Source organism: Bemisia tabaci, chromosome 2 (genome assembly GCF_918797505.1).
Source record: "Bemisia tabaci chromosome 2, PGI_BMITA_v3".
NCBI lineage: Eukaryota > Metazoa > Arthropoda > Insecta > Hemiptera > Aleyrodidae > Bemisia > Bemisia tabaci.
Genome location: NC_092794.1, coordinates 34,486,574 through 34,506,076, shown reverse-complemented (window position 1 = coordinate 34,506,076; position 19,503 = coordinate 34,486,574). Strand labels below are relative to the sequence as shown.

At 39.4% G+C, this 19,503-nt stretch overlaps 1 protein-coding gene across 1 annotated transcript in view; it reads left to right on the top strand.

Moving 5' to 3' along the window:
• Positions 1 to 19,503, top strand: part of Rab6 (RAS oncogene family member Rab6) — a 137,308-nt gene that overhangs the window by 44,657 nt on the left and 73,148 nt on the right. The window contains exon 3 of the mRNA XM_019057903.2: positions 1,451 to 1,556. Within this exon, the coding sequence (XP_018913448.1) occupies positions 1,451 to 1,556 (106 nt within the window). The remainder of the gene's footprint in view (positions 1 to 1,450; positions 1,557 to 19,503) is intronic.

Genomic DNA, 19,503 nt, shown 5'->3' with positions numbered 1-19,503 from the left:
TCAAGGCGCACGGTATCCGTGAGCAGTAAGATGTGCAGACGATTGCGGCCGATCTGATCCAATCGCATTGAAATACTTATCAATATTTTTTACGAGGTTGTGAACCTGTTCAGCATGCTGTTTTTTAGGCCCTCGATATTGAGTGTAATCAGTGTTCTTTCGGCATTTGTGCAAGCTTATGATGTGCATTGTGTTGTAAAGATATGGCCCTTCTAATGCCGGAGAACTGTGAAGTTCGGTCTGTAATTCGATTTTTGACTTTGGAAGGTGTAGACTAAGTTAAATTTTTTGCAGACTTAAAGCAGTTTACGGGGAAAATGTGATGAGCTATGGAAATTTCCGGAGTTTGAGCCAATTGTTTTGCAAAGGAAGAACAGAAGTGCACGATGAAGCCCCAGATGGCAGGCCAAGTGTGATCGATATTGACTTGACGCAATGAGTCAACGCCTGTATCCGCGAACATCACCGAATGACACTTTACGAAACGCTCGAATAATTTCCTGTAACTTCTCGATCTGTCTTGCATAAAATCGTTCATAAATGGTTTAATTAAAAAAAAATCTTGCCAGGTGGGTTCCAGAAATGCTGGCTAATTGTGCGCTTGAAGTGGCGCGGGAGAAATGACCTCCTGAGCGTCCTGTTCATGTGATTTGTAAAAACTGAGGCTCAAAATAAAGCTGAAAGTATTCCTCAAATGCACGTCTAATCAGATTTTCCCTATCTTTAGTACTTTTGAAATGAGTGGGAAACGTGCAAGACTTTTGGGATGACCCTTGTAGAGCGCGAAGCTGTGGCGGAGCACCCAAAATTTCTCTGTGAATCCACTTTAACATTAGGCATGGTCTCGACAGAGCAATTTTTGCGGTAATTTCGTGCAACTGTTTTAAGGACGAGGTAGTGAACAAAAACGTTTCAAGTATCAGTGAAACTTTCAAGGTCAGAAGCCACAACAGTAGTGAACAAAATACAAAAAACTGTTCGATGTTTTGAGGTTTCTGACTTTGAAAGTGGCACTTGTAGTTGAAACATAACTTTTGTTCATCACCTGTCATGGCAATAGTTGCACCAAACTCCCGTAACAGTTTCACTGTTGAGATCAGGCCTTACATATCATTTTTACTGACCAGGAAGTTTTTCAGAACTAATGGGTCGGAATGAATTTGCTTGGAGCTGCATAACATAGTTATTAGTTATGTATCAGCATGTTTAAATTTTACATGTAAACTGTACAACTCTGTATCTTCCGAACAGCTTCGAATCAAGGTAAAACCGGTGTAGGGGCTTTCCTCACAAGTTTTGTTTCAACCACAATTTAATGAAATGCTTTGGTTCCCAGTAGAAGGGCGGGAAAGTGGTCTCTTTTGCTATAGTTTTAAGGAAACAATGGCACATATACCAAACAACTTGTAGTATTTACGTCTACAAATATGAAATTATTTCTGCTTTTTAGGTAAGATTACAGTTGTGGGATACTGCTGGTCAAGAAAGGTTTAGAAGTTTGATCCCATCTTACATTCGTGATTCAACTGTTGCAGTTGTTGTTTATGATATTACCAGTAAGTTATTGTTTTCTACACCTTAAGTTAAATAAGTGCAGTGAATTTTGGGGCGGATCAGAGGGATTAGTTCCCAGAATAGAGCATTTCTGAAAGAAAGAAAGACTGAAACTTTCAAGATTCTTTACCTTCAAGAGGTTCAACCTCGCAAGTGAGCCAGGAAGGCAGCAGGTTGCAGGGGGCCCAAAATTTGCTACGTTTTGGCGAATTTTTGAGTAGAATCACATTAGAACGACGTTGAAATGTAAAATTTGACCAAAATTTACGTAATTGTCATCAGTAGGTTCTCCTAAACATTATTCTGGAAGTTTACCACTTTCTGACCGATAATGTAATCCAACACAGAAAATCGCCCAAAAGAAGCAAATTGGGCCTCCTGCCCCTCCCTCCCCCCTGGCTCCCTAGGGCCTTAGAATCTTGGGCTCATTTGCGAAATTGAGCCTTCATAAAGATGATACCCTGAAAGTCTCACGCTTCCAGAAATTCAAGATTGTTATGCCTAGCCGCCCCACTAATACAGGATTTATAAAAATTACCTCTACAGCAGTTTGGGTAGTTTTGCTATATCTGACCGCCATGGCAATCTTCTGAAGTAAAGATGATCTAAAAACTCCTATCCCTCCGTCTCATTTTGTTAATAAGTATCCACAGTATTTTAAGGTAGAGGAGGTAAACTTAATCATGATTTTGTAAACTTACGTGGTTGCTGAACATTCTATGTTTTAAACATTGAGACTTCAGAGCTGAATTATCTCTCCCTTGCTGCTGCTCAAAATTTCCTCTCTATCGCAAGCGACAGTACGGTTCGTAAGCTAACCCAGACAAATTTTGAATGCTCAAATCTTTAATTCCTTCTAAATGCACTGGTGTGCATGTGCGTGGAATGCACCAATGAATCGGTTTAGTTTGGTCATAAAAAATTCGCAGAAGCTAGAACCTTTGAAAAAAACCGGCGCTCCGCTTCGCTCCGCGCCGGTTTTTGGGGGGGGCTTCGCCTCCCAAGCCCCCCAGGACACGCGCTTCGCGTGCGTTTTTTAGTTTGAGTGTCCGGCATCAGTTGTTCTGTCTTTTAAGTGACCCGCGCGTCCACCGCGGGAAGAGTGTATTTTCCGAAGGGAGGGGCGGGGAGTTATCAATCTTTGGGGGTTGGATTTACGTTTACACTGTTGGAGGCATTGATTATTCGAATAAGGACTTCATGTCGTCAGATGGCAAAAACAATCCTCATGTAATGTGTGATATGAAAAAATGTCAACAAACGCTGTGGCAAGCTTGAATGACGATGGATGAATCTCCATAACCCACTGTGTGACAACATTGCCGTCTTATCCACCAATTTTCAGTTCGTGACCCACTGTGTGACAACATTGCCGTCTTGTCCACCAATTTTCAGTTCGTGACCCACTGTGCGACAACATTACTGTCTTGTCCACTAATTTTCAGGTCGTAACCCACTGTGCGGCTTCCCTCCTCTTTTGACGCACATCCCCCCCCCCCCGCCTAAAACTTTCAAAGCTCGCCATTTTTAAACGGCTCAACCGATTTCGCTCAAATTCAATACCAGCCTAGAACTAAGTAAGATCTTCCTTCTGTAAAAATTTCGGGGGGAAAGCTTTTAATTTGCACGAGTTATCGCGCCCACAAAATTGAACCTCCCCCCACTTCTCGCCCCCACCATTCGAAATGTAATACTTCGATCTCCGTTTTTTTTTCGCAGAATGGTAGTCCTGTTCCTCTACTTTACATCGCAAAAAGTTTCACCCGGAAATTTTTTAAAATGAGGGAAATATAACCAAGCAAAAATCGGAAAAACCACGATGAGTCGGAAATACATACATAAATAAGCAGATATATATATATACATATAAATATATAAACATGAATTCAAACGGCATGCATATTCGTAATCTACGACCCATGATCGATGCTCATTACATGGTCTTTGGTCCAGGTCTGACATCAGGGGAGAACGCAATAGTGTATTTCCTTCGGAAAATACACTAATATAAGTATTTCCTCTTTAAAAATCTCGCAGTTTCCTAAAGGAGAATTTACCCCTTCCAATCTAGTGACTCTTCAATATGGCGCTCATTAAGTCATTCCGATCATAAGCTTATAAAAGAAGAAAGAGACTCTATGTGCGGTCCTTGAGATATGCAACGTTTTGCGTGCCTAAACCGGAGTTTAGCGCACTTCTGCCAAAAACGGAACTACTGTGTGGTGCCACCTCTCCCTTTCACTTCCAGCACCCGCTAGTGGCTTCCTGCTATCCTGCCACCCTTACCCTATCTTCTCTGCTGCTACAACTTTAACGCTCCCGAAATTGCGTGTTTTATCATCAGGCTGTGCTGTTTTTTCATATTGTCATTTCTTTTTGCCTTCCACCTCTTCTTCACATACATTTCCCTCTTGCCTTGAAAAACATCATGGTGAAGTGGGAGATGATGAAGAAGGAACGACGAGTTACAAGTGGGACGCCATGATGCTTACATTCTGTCTGCAGCTACGACTTATACCCTGGTGGCTGGGTTCACGCCAGGATACCAGGCCACTAACCCAAGATCTAGAGGTTATTCATTCTCAAAACCGAAATGAGAATCTTCTGCGCATGACATCAGCATCATTGGCGGGAAAGCTAAAAAGCTGGTAAACAATGCTTTGGAGAAGGCTAATTATTATACAGGGTATGCGGAAGATAACGTACTTAACTTTCAGGATCGCTTTTTCGGCTCAAAATAAGACTTTTTTTCCTATACACATATGCCCGGAAACGTTTCATACGTGAGCTATGCGCTTCCAAAGTTGCCATTTTTTTTCGTTCAAATTAATATAGCTCCTAGTCATTTTTCCGTAGGTGGCTGAAACTTTGATTTGGGGGGTATTTTTTAGCGCGCTATCCATTTTTTGTGTTTTCAAGGACGTACGTCTTCGAAAAATGACGTCACAAGCGTTCCCGAATTTGAGAATTGCGATAACTTTTTTGGTATATGATATTTCGAAAAACGGATTACGGCACGTGAAAGAGCGTAAAAAATTAAGAGATGAAAGCACTGCACAAAATTTTCCAGAAACGCGTCATTTCGACGCAAAAGAACTTTGAAAAATTTTAAGATTTTCGATGCTCCTTGCTGTGTAGGCAATTTTTACTGCAAGGATTGAAAAATTGCCTACACAGCAAGGGGCTTCGAAAATCTCGAAGCCATTGAGACGGCTCTTGACCTTTCCCTCACACTTTTTCCAGGCTTGGGACTGGTCCGAGCATCATTTTACGAAAATCGCTGTTAGGCGGCAATATTTTTGATGTCAAATACCTATCCACCGAAAAATCATACTTGGAGGCTTATCAAAAACATGGTTTCAAAGTGTGGTAGTTTCGTAGCATAAGTTTAACAAGTCATGCTCAATAATTACTTGTGAATGCTCGGGGCGATTTAACAGTTTTTTTTTTTGTTTTTTTGTTTTGTTTTTTTGTTTTGTTTTTTGCAAACCTCTCTATTCATTGGGATCTCTATTTTTACGTACACGCGGAGACAGGATTTTCGCTCCCCTCTACGATGTAAATCGCACTGCAACAATTCTGGAGCATTTCGATAACGATCCTCAAACAAGTACTCGCCGAGCTGCAGCGATTTTAAAAATTCCAAAGTCAACTGTGCATGAAACCCTGAGGGCTGATGGGCGTCACCCTTATCATTTACAGCGCGTCCAGAACTTGCTGCCGGGCGATCTTCCACGGCGGGTTGAGTTCCGCAACTGGTTCTTAACAAAATCTGCGGAGCATCCCTTGTTTCCACGAAGAGTATTTTGGACAGACGAGGCGACATTTACCAGGGTGGGAATATTCAACCAAAGGAATCATCACATTTGGGCCCACGATAATCCTCATTCTGTCCGCGAACACCACTTCCAACACGATTTTCTCTTGAATGTATGGCTTGGAATATTGGACATTAAGCTGTTCGGCCCTCATTTTCTACCAAATCGCTTAGACGGACCAAACTGTCTTGATTTCTTGAGCAATGAACTACCGTGTATTTGGAAGATCTTGATTTGCACAGGCGAACTCGTATGATTTATCAGTTAGATGGGTGCCCAGCACATAGGAGTTCGAACGTGCGGCGTTGGTCAAACACCTATTACCCTGGGAGGTGGATAGGCCGCGCAAACGTTGCTAACGATTTGCACCTCGTGCTTTGGCCACCCAGGACCCAGGTCTCCTGACCTTACTCCATTAGATTTTTTTGTGTGGGGAAATTTGAAACAATTCGTTTATTCAGAGCCCATTCCCAACGTAGAAACGCTGCAGAATCGGATTGTTGCTTCGTATCAACACTTAACAGTGAGTATGTGCAGAAAAGCGACGACAACGTCTCTCTTGAAAAGCTGCAACGCATGCGTTGCTGTAAACGGCTCCCATTTTGAACAAAACCTGTGATTGAACTGCTTCACTCAATTTTACCGTTGTATTCCTCCATTTGTTATGCAAAAAACAAAACAAAAAAACAAAAAAAAAACTGTTAAACCGCCCCGAGCATTCACAAGTAATTATTGAGCATGACTTGTTAAACTTATGCTACGAAACTACCACACTTTGAAACCATGTTTTTGATAAGCCTCCAAGTAGATGAATCGTCTTTTCTTTCTTTAATCGTTTGAAACTTCCTGAGAGGCGAAAAGGACGTTTAGAGATTACCGCTCAGGGCTTAGATTTAGCCGAATTTGCGTTTCTATATTTTTTAAAGATTTTTGAAGTTGACGATGTCGGGCATTCGATGGCTTGTTTACATTCGGCCATATGACCTTCCCGCCTACTCTTGAGGTTCGATTTCACCAGACTTTGCAAGTGTTTTATCTAGTGTGAAAGGAAACAGAGACCATTAAACAAATAGAGAGAGACTAATTGAAATTGAATTTTTGATTACACAACATCATTAAGGATAATCATAGCTGAAACAGGGACATAACCTCTAAAGTAGCAATGGCCGACCGTAGACATACGAGGGTCATCCAAAAAGTAAGTTTCCCTACCTTGTATCTTCCGAACGAAAAGAGATAAATCAAATCGGTAAAGAGGCACATATTAGGCATACTCTAAGCTTTAAAACAAGCTCAAGTTTTTGAAAATCGGTCAAGGAGTTCGCGAGTAAACTTAATTTTACTGAGACAACCTCCTGTCGCCGCGTGCCCACCTCCGGGATCAGGATGCGCGGAGAGTCGATTATAGAAGACTCGGGTTATCGCCTCTATACATCACATCAACAAGAAATGTTAAAGTTTTCATTGAGTAACTACCTTACTAGTAGTTAGTAGTAGTTACCTTACTTTTTGACGTAGTCTCCACATCTTCTTTGACATTTTTGGTATCATTACAGCAGCTTCTTGACGCCCTCCGCGTAGAAGATCTCGTCTTGGCTCCGAAACTAGTCATTGACAGCGATCTGCACTCCCAAATCAGTTGCTTTGCGTAGGGAAATTTTCCCCCAATCCTTCAAACTTTCGTACTTTAGCTTCATGTGACTTTCATTTGTTCCCGAGCGGAAAAACTTCCACGATGGAAGCGATTTTCAACCGATTCAGAGGTACAGATCGCTGTCAATGACTGGTTTCAGAGTCAAGGCGAAAGCTTCTACGCGGAAGGCATGAAGAAGCTGCTGTAATGATACCAAAAATGTCAAAGAAGATGTGGAGACTATGTCAAAGAGTAAGGTAAGGCCTACTCAATGAAAACATTAAAATTTCTTGTTGATGTGATGTGTAGAGGCGATAACCCGAGTCTTCTATAATCGACTCTCCGCGCATCCTGACCCCGGAGGTGGGCACGCGGCGACAGGAGGTTGTCTCAGTAAAATTAAGTTTACTCGCGAACCCCTTGACCGATTTTCAAAAACTTGAGCTTGTTTTAAAGCTTAGAGTATGCCTTATATGTGCCTCTTTACCGATTTGATTTATCTCTTTTCGTTCGGAAGATACAAGGTAGGGAAACTTACTTTTTGGATGACCCTCGTACAATCCACCGACTGCCCAACATGGTCAACTTCAAAAATCATTTAAAAATATAAAAATTGACTATTGACGAAATCGAAGCTCTGAGAGCTAATGCCCAACGTTCTTTTTTTCTTTTCTTTTTTTTCTTTTCTTTTTTTTTCTTTTCTTTTTTTTTCTTTTCTTTTTTTTTCTTTTCTTTTTTTTCTTTTCTTTTTTTTTCTTTTCTTTTTTTTTTTCTTTTCTTTTTTTTTTTCTTTTCTTTTTTTTTCTTTTCTTTTTTTTTTCTTTTCTTTTTTTTTCTTTTCTTTTTTTTTACATTCATTAAGTTTCAAATTGTTTCATGGTCAGAAATTGAAACGATCTATTAAGACAAATTTGCTCTCTCCCATAAGAAAAGCATTTTATCTGTGCTTTTTGGTTTTTGCGGCAGCAATACTGACGTCATGAGTCAATGGACAGGGGCGATCCCGAGCGGGGAAATCTGCGCAATGACTGACCTATATGGATAGATCTTACACTAACCCTGACACTTTACTTCCTTTGAAAGGACTGGCAAAGTGAGCTCTCCGTGTGAATTAAATAAAAATCATGTTTTGCCCCTAGCCCCCCCCCCCCCAAATTTTGGCGCACCCCAAAATCACTTGCCGAGCACAAGAAGACCATAGATATGATTTCCCATGTAAATTTTGAATGAAATTGAAACAATAAATTCTGAGATCTGGCTGTACACAGATTTGGGGGACGGACGGACACACATCTTTTCAAGTATGTTTATTTTGACTCCAGGCACCTTAAAACGACGATGAATGATGAAATTTCAAAATTTTTTCTTCTTATTTTCTTTGATGACTCTACCCGTGTGGGGAGCGAGGAAGTAGAAATTATATCATTAGTAAGAAATAGATAAGACCAACTTGTAACAGATTGAAAGAGCATTGTGCAAAAACAACCTTTACGCCCCCCCCCCCCCCCCCCGTCTTTCTTCAAACTTCATTCATTGATTACCAAAATTTGAGGGCCTCTCTTCCCAAATTTTCAGACCCTCTTTTTGGGGGATGAAGGACTGGAAGTCAAAACCTATGCACCTCAATATCTTTCGGACAAAAAAAGATATTGAGGTCCGGTTTAGACCAAAAATCGTCAAACACTGCATACTTTCAGGCTCTTACGGCTACAATCTTGAAATAACATCTTTAAGTCAACTTAGTTGCATTGTTCCAGTTTTTGAGCAGAATAAATTGCTTTGAATAAAAAATTTCCGAAGATTTCATTTTTCATCTGAACCCAAATCTACTTTTGTAAATTTTCCGTCTTTCTTCGCAATCAACGAGTGTTCTACTCTGCTGGGTAACCAAACGGTTCGAGAGTTATGAAAGATGACAGTAGCCGCTCACCGCACGCCGACCTTCATTTGGGCGCCGAACTATGTTTAAAAAAACAGATTTGTGCGTATTCGTCTGCCAAACTAGATTTGAGCTTAAATATATTTATCCTGATAGATGGAGGGAGTAGAACACGGTGAAACATCAAGAAAAATATTTCACGAGACTTCAGTGTGACCTCTCGAAGCAATTATTTTTTTTAGGGTTTTTTTTTCTAGTTTAAAATTATTGAGGTAATTCTGTAATGAAATGAGTTTAAAGTCAGCAGTTCTGCCTTTTCAGAGAACTTTTAGGAACGTCGTCTGAGGGTGGATTTCAGCTAATGGGAGATGAGATAATGGTCTTGGAAAAAAGTGGAAAAGTGATTTGACCATACCAAGCTGAAGACTAATTTTCTATTATCTTGGAGCTCAATGTTATAGGACAAAATGTCATGCATCGCAATATCTTTACGAGTTTGAATGGAAATGAGACTTCGAAGCAGAAGAACTACCGTTAATGTCACTCTGGTGACGCTCACTGTTTTGGCGTTAAAGTCATTAGTTCAGCTGAGTTGTGATCTTCCAGTGTACTGATTGAAGGTAGTGGGCTATAGCTATGTATAGATGCAAGAAAATTGAAACGCTGTGTGATAAAGCAAAAATGAAAGAGTCTGAAAGCCAAATTTATTACTAATTTCCAATAATGACTTTCAATTTTTGTTTTTTGGTGTCACGAAATCAGATGCATGCTGTTCTGAAACTATTATTTGTTAGAACAACGAAGCATAGGAAAGGTCTACATTTTAATTATGGGCTTATGACTTGATGTTATTGAAAAATTGGTCAAAAAAGAGCGTCACAGAATGACATGTGGTCATGAACCTGAGTCGCTGTGTACGAGTTTTCATAATTTATACTTAATATTTTTTCAATGACTATATTTTACAGGTACGCCACTGCAATACATTTTTTTTTTTTAAATTACATGCTTGTGTTGATTCTGTCAACTGCAAAAATTAATTGGGTGTATAATTAAATAAACCAATTTGCTGCCACAAGTTCCTTCTTTTTTTGACTCCCCTTTCGGCATGAAGAAACATGAAAATATCTTTGCATTCGCATAGAGATTGCTCTAGATTTGCGTTCAGTTTTAGCATGATTTATCGAGTTTAGTATAGTTGTGAAAGAAAAGCTTTGACCCAATCGAAAAATTGATTAAGTTTTGTAAGATTGACCTCATAAGTGATTCAGTCGTGTTGCTAGAAATTTCACTTTTTTTGCAGTATGTCAGCTGGTTATCAATCTATTGTCTTCATGTTGTTCACATATTTCAGTGCTAGGTTATGACCGCATTTTGACTCAGGAAAACAATAGCTTTCAGGAATTTAAAGCATCCAAACAATTTAAAAGCTTGGGACTGTAAGCTCTTGGACACTATTACGATCTAATTTTATATTAGAGCTCATTTATTTGTAATCATTCCTTTGCAGTGTAACAATTTTCATTTACCTCATAACCCCCGTAATACAATAACTTTCAAATCCAGCCTCTAACTGCATTGAATTTACCTTTTGGTTCCAAACAATGAATTTTCATCTCAAACTTGATTATTTTTATATGTATTTTATGTCTGGACATTGATTGCTTTCAAAATTTTTGCGTAAATGATTTTACATTAGTTTTTCATTTAATTGTTTGAATAGTTTATGTGCGAGGTCTGTTAGATTAGAAACCGGATTTTGGTGATAAATAGATAATAGATGAATGACATCACGTCGTCATTGGCCCGTTTGTGACTTTACGCTTCAAGATATGTAAAAACCGACGATATTTTTGGGGAGAGGGCCGTAACTGGCAATTTGAGTTTAGATTAGATATTTCGCTCAACAAAATTTTTGAATGTAAGATTTTTGCCCTTGGAGGCACTCAATTTTTTTTTTTTAAATTTTTTTCTTGTAGATAGTACTTCACATTGATGATTGAAGATTTGTACCTTGATTCTTTTTGTCTGGATTTTCGGCCTCTTAATTTTCTGTTCTTGCATAACCTTTCGGCATCTGCGGATGGATGGTACATTGTATGCATTGTCAAGTACATAGGATGTTCAAAAGGTGATGCACGTTTCCGTTTTATGAGCGAAATTGATGGCTGTTTCCACAGCTATCAATTGGCGGTTTATGTGTGATTAAAGACAGAGTAAATACCTATAAAATAAGACCAAGAACAGCTCTGTAGGTAAAAAATTGACTCAGTGACAGGGTTTTGAAAGTGATATGTCGAGGAAGACCTCCCAGGATTTAGAGCGACAAATATGTTTGTCAAGAAAAAAATAGTTAATTGAGAATTGAGTGTTTTATTTGAAAAAAACTTACTAAATGTTACGGAAATTGACGAACTTCAAGCTTCTTCATCGGATGACACGGCTGACTCAACATTCGGCTGTTTTTCGAAGTATTTTCCACCACTTTGAATACAAAGCTTCAATCGCTCTGCCCACTGCACAAGGATCGTCTTTTCGAAGTCTTCTTGATGGAGGGTTACGAAGAATTTTTGAACAGCGGTTTTGATATCGGCCGTGGAATCAAACCGTGTGCCTCTCAAAAATTTCTTTAACTCAGGAAAGAGCTATTCCATGGCCAATATCAAAACGGCTGTTCAAAAATTCTTCATAACCCTCCATCAAGAAGACTTCGAATGGATGATCCTTGTGCAGTGGGCAGAGCGATTGAAGCTTTGTATTCAAAGTGGTGGAAAATACTTCGAAAAACAGCCGAATGTTGAGTCAGCCGTGTCATCCGATGAAGAAGCTTGAAGTTCGTCAATTTCCGTAACATTTAGTAAGTTTTTTTCAAATAAAACACTCAATTCTCAATTAACTATTTTTTTCTTGACAAACATATTTGTCGCTCTAAATCCTGGAAGGTCTTCCTCGACATATCACTTTCAAAACCCTGTCACTGAGTCAATTTTTTACCTACAGAGCTGTTCTTGGTCTTGTTTTATACAGAGTGTTCGAAAAGTCCCCTCCCCCCCTCTAACTTTTGACCTAATTGAGGTAGAGATTTGGAACTTGGAGGGGGTTCCTAGATCAAAGGGAGCTACTTTTTGACCCCCTCAAAATTTTGGGGGCCCTCCTTTGGGGGGTTACGGACCCTAACTTTTAATTTTCAAATAGGAAGACCCCCTTCGTGATACCTCGTTCGAAAGAGCATAAAAAAAGAAAATTTTTCGCGCAAACCCGAAGTCATTATCTTAAACCGTTTCAAAATGGCGGCCGGTCAAAGTTCCAAATGGCCGAAAATTGGCACCTGTGCTATTTGCACATGGATTTGCTTGAAACTCGGTATTTGGGGATATTTTGGCACGAGAAAAACGAATTTGACGTTAGATTTTCAAAAAAATCCTAATTTTTCACAATGGCCGCCGGTTTAGGCTCAAAGTAGCCGAAAATTTGACAAACTCGATTCTTTTTGCCAATGGATTCACCTGAAATTCGGTATCTGGGGGTATTTTGACTCGAGAATAACGAATTCGACGTTAGATTTTTAAACAAACCCTAATTTTTCAAAATGGCCGCCGATTAAAGTTCAAAATGGTCAACAATTGGCAACCTCGACTTTTTGCCGATAGATTCGCCTGAAACTCGGTGTTTGAGGGTATCTGGGTGGGAGACAAACGAATTCGACGTTATTTCACCGAGTTTCAGGCGAATCTATCGGCAAAAAGTCGAGGTTGCCAGTTGTTGACCATTTTGAACTTTAATCGGCGGCCATTTTGAAAAATTAGGGTTTGTTTAAAAATCTAACGTCAAATTCGTTATTCTCGGGTCAAAATACCCCCAGATACCGAATTTCAGGGGAATCCATTGGCAAAAAAAATCGAGTTTGTCAAATCGGATTTGACTGTTATTAAATCAGATTTAATGTTCAAACTGAGCAAAATGCATTATTAGGGACTCTTGAGGGTCGCTGAGTCCAGAAATTACAGATACTTCCAAAAAATTCACGTTTTTAAAATTACAGCTCCGTAGCGCTATTTTAGAGGCCCACTGAGCGCCAACCGGCCGCTCAGTGGTCCTGTACGGAGCTGTAATTTTAAAAACGTGAATTTTTTGGAAGTATCTGTAATTTCTGGACTCAGCGACCCTCAAGAGTCCCTAATAATGCATTTTGCTCAGTTTGAACATTAAATCTGATTTAATAACAGTCAAATCCGACTTTTTTGCGCGCAAAAATCGGTCGGCGCGCGTTGAGCGGAAACTTCAATCGATCATAACTCCGGAACCGTTCGGTTCCCCAGCTTATACGACCACTCGTTGGATGCGGAAAAAGACGAACGATTTAAAAAACTGGTTTTGGTTCAAATCAAAAAATGTGAAATTTCAGTTTAATCCGTTTAATTTTCGGCCACTTTGAGCCTAAACCGGCGGCCATTTTGAAAAATTAGGGTTTTTTTTGAAAATCTAACGTCAAATTCGTTTTTCTCGTGCCAAAATACCCCCAGATACCGAGTTTCAAGCAAATCCATGTGCAAATAGCACAGGTGCCAATTTTCGGCCATTTGGAACTTTGACCGGCCGCCATTTTGAAACGGTTTGAGATAATGACTTCGGGTTTGCGCGAAAAATTTTCTTTTTTTATGCTCTTTCGAACGAGGTATCTCAAAGGGGTCTTCCTATTTGAAAATTAAAAGTTGGGGTCCGTAATCTCCCCCAAGGGGGGCCCCCCAAAATTTTGAGGGGGTCTTAAAGTAGCTCCCATTGATCTAGGAACACCCTCCAAGTTTCAAATCTCTACCTCAATTAGGTCAAAAGTTAGAGGGGGGAGGGGACTTTTCGAACACCCTGTAGGTATTTACTCCGTCTCACGCTAACCGCAAATCGATAGCTGTGAAAACAGCCATCAATTTCGTTCAATAAACGGAAACGCATCACTTTTTGAACACCCTATGTATGTATGTCCTTGCTTTTTTGTCTAATGCTTTTATTCCTTTCATTTTCCAATCTAGAATTGCAAATCCAAACTGTAGTCCGAATCAGCTAGTGCTCTAATTGCTGTTATCTTGTTTTTAGCTCTGTCTGTAGTACTGCTCTTACTCATCGTATATCCTCTCCTTTTTTTACTTTTTCATTTATTGTCTTAAGTTGGATGCCTATATTTTCTTCCATTCCTAGGAATTCATATGTTTCACCTGGGTCTAACTGTCAAATACCGGTGCGGACATCTTTTCCATTCCATCGGACCATGTTTTCTCCGTGAATGTATCCCCCTTTCTTGAAGGTTACCTTGGCACTTTTATATAGGCAAAATTTCATACCCATTTCGTCCCTGAATTCTCTCATCAACACAAATTGTTTTTGTAGTTTCCCATCACTGCTTCTGAACAATTTCAGATCATCCATATGAGGAAGGTGTATTGATTGTTTATGGCCTGTCTCAATGTGAGAGAGAGGTTTGAAACCAACGCAGAATAGGAAGAGGGAGAACCTGTCCTCTTCATAGATTTTTTGTCTGATTTTGATTTCTGAGGTGATAATTCTATTTGTTTTTCCTCTTAGTTGGATGACTGTTGACCAATTCTCCATAATGTTCTTACGGGCGTTTACTATATTTGGGTGCACTCCCATGAGTTCCAGGGCACGGACGATGCAGCTGTGGGGCATACTTTCGAAGGCTCTTTGGTAATCTAGCCATGTTATCAATAGGTTCCTCTTCTTCTTCCTGCAGTCCTCGATGATAGTTATGTATATTAGGAGTTGGTCTAGGTAACCTTTAGCTCCTTTGGACATCCTTTCTGCTCTATTGGAAGTAGTTTCGTACTTTCTATATATTTGTAGGTTTTTCCGGTCGAATATTATGCGTAGACCTTATACATTATGGAAGAAGTTTTCTATGAGAAACATAACCTTTTTTTAAATTTAAAACTATTCATTCGCTGAATATTTACATCCCCAACGTTTTGAAGGCTCATTGCCTCCCTCATCAGGGCACGAAATGTTAGATACTAATAATTAGTTTCTAAGAAATACACAGAGGAGGACGGACTGCGATCGCAGTAATCTTGATGAGATAATTAGATGCTACTCTGTCTCTTCCTGTATGTAATAGTCCTCAAATTGATTGAATTCAGTTGCAGAATCAATAACTTAGCTCTCTTTTAAGCTGTATAGTTCATGTTAGACCGGACATTGGTATTGTTTTCCTGGCATTAGACTTTTATAGAATCAAAATCGAATTCATGCTGTTCATTCTTAATGTGTTACTTATGGGCAATTATCTCTTTTTTATTGAATTCATGACTGTCCATTCTATTATAGAAATATTGGGAGGTCTGGCATATACACAGTGATCCAAAAGTCCCCTCCACCCCCCCCCCCCCCTATAACTTTTTACCTAATTGAGGTAAGTATTGGAAACTTGGGGGATGTTCTTAGATCAAAAAGAGCTACTTGTTGGCCCCCTAACATTTTCAGGGAGGCCCCCTTGAGAGGCCAACTGACCTCCAGACCCTCAACTTTTTATTTCAAATGGGAAGACCCTATTTGTGATATTTCGTCGGAAAAAGCATGGAACTAAAAAACTTTTCGCGCCAACCGTAAGTCAATATCTCAAACGTTTCAAAATGGCGGCCGATTAAAGTTCAAGATGGCCGAAATTGACGCCGGTTGTTTGTCAATGGATTTGCTCAAAAATCGGTATGCAGGGGTACTTTGACACAAACAAAAACGAATTTGACGTTGGATTTTTTTTTTTTTTTTTTTTTTTAAACATTTTCAAAATGACCGCCGGTTAAAGTTCAAAATGGTCAAAAATTGTCACCTCGGTTTTTTGCTGATGGATTTGCCTGAATCTTGGGATTTAGGGGTATTTTAGCATAAGGTTAACATGTATGAAGTTAGATTTCCAAAAAAAAAAAAAAAAAAAAAAAAATTTTGGCCTTTTTAAAATTTAACTGGCGGCCATTCTGGAACTCTTGGTTTTCTTATAAATTTAATATAAAATTCGTTTTTCTACTGTAAAAATACATCCGATACAGTGGACTCTCGATAGCCCGAAAATGCAGGGAATCGGCTTTTTATTCGAATTAGCGAGGTTTCAAAATAAAGAGAGTTCGAATTCAAGAGATTCCATGTGAAGAAATTTCGAATTAGAGAGGTTCGAATATAGAGGGGCAAATGGACGGATTTACGCCAAAAATATCAGTTTATTTCTTTGCGGAAGTAAAAATTACACTAAGTTATTATTAATTATTTATATTTAATCAGCTGCTTACTGATCAGCTCATCAAGCCTTTCGCGGGGAGACTCACGGGACTTGTTTACATGTTGACAATCCTATCAGCTCTTTCAGACAACCCAGGTACATGAACTGTTGACTTCGAATCGTGGAGGGAATGTACCGTCTTATTTCGAATTATAGAGGGAGGACCACATTTACTTCCAACACTTCGAATTACAGAGAGTTTTCGTCGCAATTCCGAATTATAGAGGGCCGCGCCAGCTTAAAAATTTCGAAATAACGAGGGGAGAAAAATACATTGATTTTCTTCGAATTATCGAGAGATTTTCAAGGGGAACATACTCTCCTTCGAATTAACGAGGTTTTCGAATTATCGAGAGTCCACTGTACCAAGTGTCAGGAACATCTATCGACAAAAAACCGAGGTGCCAATTTTCGGCCATTTTGATCTTTACCTGCCGCCATTTCGAAACGGTTTGAGATATTGACTCCTGTATTGCCCGAAAAGTTTTATTTTTTATGCTCTTTTGAACGAGGTATCCCAAAAGGGGTCGATCCATTTGAAAAAAAAGTTGGGATCCATTGCCCCCCCCCCCTCACCATGCTGGAGCGAAGCATAGAAATGCCCGGTCATCGCCTCACTACCCAACTTGTTTTGGCTATTCCACTCGTTCCCCGTTCCCATGAGAATTTCGTGTTAAACTAAGATTTTCTTATGTTATTTCGATCGTAGAATGGACCACTAGACAAGGTACGAATTTAAGCACTCTAATACATGTATCTTAACCAGAATTTCACGTAGAACACGATTCGCGCAACGAAAATTACTGAAAGCAACTCCTAACTCAGATATTAACATTTTTATTTCACATTGGTAACGAGGAATTTGGAATGCCCGCTCACAAGAAACTCAAAGCTCTACGTGAGTCAAATCGCGCACAACAACGGTTTCAGCAAGCTTTTTGATCGAGCAATGTTCCTTCCTCACCATGTGTTTTTCACACTATAAATAATTTGCTATAGCTGAGCCAAAGCGTCAAGATTGAGGTTGCCAGATTTTTTTATCGCAGAGACGTTCATGATAACGTTTAGCGCGCGATGTGAATCACGCGGAGCATTGAGTTTTCATGAGCGGGTGGTTTCAATTCACGCACCAAGAATCATTAAATATCTTCGGAAGGAGTTAATTTCGGTAATTTTCGTTGTGCGCATAGTGTTTAACGTGAAATTTTGGTGAAGAATCATGTGTCTGAATGCTGAAATTTGTACCTTGTCTAGTGGTCCATTCAGTTTTGACCTAACTTTTCTTAATATCATGATGCAAATACACAATTTTGCGCGTTCTTTCAAACTTTCCGTAGAATCATACAAAAATTGAAAAGATAACTCAGAGACTCGAAGATAAATTTTACTCGTTCTTGCGGGCATTTCGTGGTAAAACTCGGTATTTTTGGGAAATTTTGATGGTTTTTTAATTTTTTTTTTTTTTTTTATTCATCAAATTATGTTACAACCACCTGTTTACAAGTGTAAATTAACTTTGTTTTACAAGTATAATAACAACGAAATTAACTATTTTTAATTTTCATTTTTAATTTTTGCATTTATAACCTATTCTCGCACAGCACCCAGACTACATTCATACATCTTAAAACTGGAGTAGTGGATTAGAAAAAAGAATTACTATCTATACTATAAGCTCCAAGACCTCCTAATTTTGCGAAACTGGTGACGCTTAGTTCCAGCGTTCTACCGGGCCGATTTTCATGATTTTTGCGGCTATTGACGGGCAATTGTCTCTAAATAAGCCAACTCTTTTCAGATTTTGAAAATATGGCCCAGGTTTTTTTATATTACGTGGTAAAGTTCCGAATTCTCCCATATACACAATGTAAATCTATGTGTTTTGTCATAGTTCGTTTCAGCATTCTACTGGGCCGATTTCCATGATTTTTGCGTAAATCGACAGGTAATAGGCTCTAGATGAGCCCGCTCTAATCAGATTTTGGAAAAAGGACCCAGGTTTTTTTAAAATCACGTTATTAAAGTGAGTGAATTTACAGAGTGCTCCGGGACTGCCACCGCTATGCGCGGGAGGATGCGCAGTGGTCGAGGAGGTTGCGCAGTAGGTGTGTAGCCTGCGCATCAGCTCTACACTTATCTACACAAGATTTCCGCCGATTATCTCAAGACGAGCGGTGGCCGAGTCGTCTACGACGTCGGAAATGTCCACCTTGATCACGGTGTGGGTTCGATCCCCGCCTCCAGAGATACTTAATAATTATCCGATTTAAACAGATCGTTGTTTTACTGTAATATTTCATCAAGCAGTCATTCCAGAACGCGTCCTTTTGACTTCAAAAAATTTTTTTTTCTTTATTCATCAAAACCAAAAATTATTTCATTCTATTAAGTATACCTCATATCGAATTTTTTTAGGGGAAAAATAAAACTAATACTAATAGGAGGGTAAGAATAGGGCCGCGAAGCGGCCCATTGATGGCGCGGAGCGCCTTCGGGGGGTTGGGCCGCGTGGCGGCCAGGGGGCGTAGCCCCCTAGTAAACAATGAAAAATAAATGAGAGAGATAATAATAATTAAAAAAAAAAAAAAAAAAAAAAAAAAAAAAAAAAATAGGAACATTGTTGAACTGTTGAATTACTTTTGCTTTCATGCGGAATCCATGTCCTTAAAAGAATTCTGGCTCTTAGGTTGTTAAGGACCTATTTTTTGTAACAAAGTAAGGTTGTTAAGGACCTATTTTTTGTAACAAAGTAAATAAGACACAAAAGTTTTAAATTAGACATCGAAGGCTAAATCTCGAGGTTTGACCCTCTTGAGCCTTCTCACCATGTCCTCGGTTGTAAGTTCCTTGGCTAAGGGATTTTCATGAATTTCAAGCTTGCTAAAGTATCTATAAGAGGCATTTTTGATGTAATCAGAGACGGATTCAACGTCTAACTCTTTTCTCATTGATTGGTTTGTTGTGAACCATGGGGCACCCACCATTGACCTTAGCACTTTCGCCTGGAAGGACGATCAGATATCTATTGCTTGGTTTAGTGCAGCCCCACAGTTCACAGGCATACGTCCAAACAGGTGTGAGGACTTGTTTATAGAGAAGGACTTTATTGGCTATGGAGAGGGCCGAGTTTCTCCCCAGAAGCCAATACATTTGTCTATACTTATCATTGAGCCGTTCTCGCTTATTTTTAATGTGGTGTTTCCAGATCAGTTTCCTGTCAATTGTAACACCTAAGTATTTCGCTGTGTCCGAGTATGGTACAGGTGTGTTTTCGATTAAAATTGGGATATAGTTGGTTTTTTTATTGGTAAATATGGTGTGAACCGACTTAGGATTG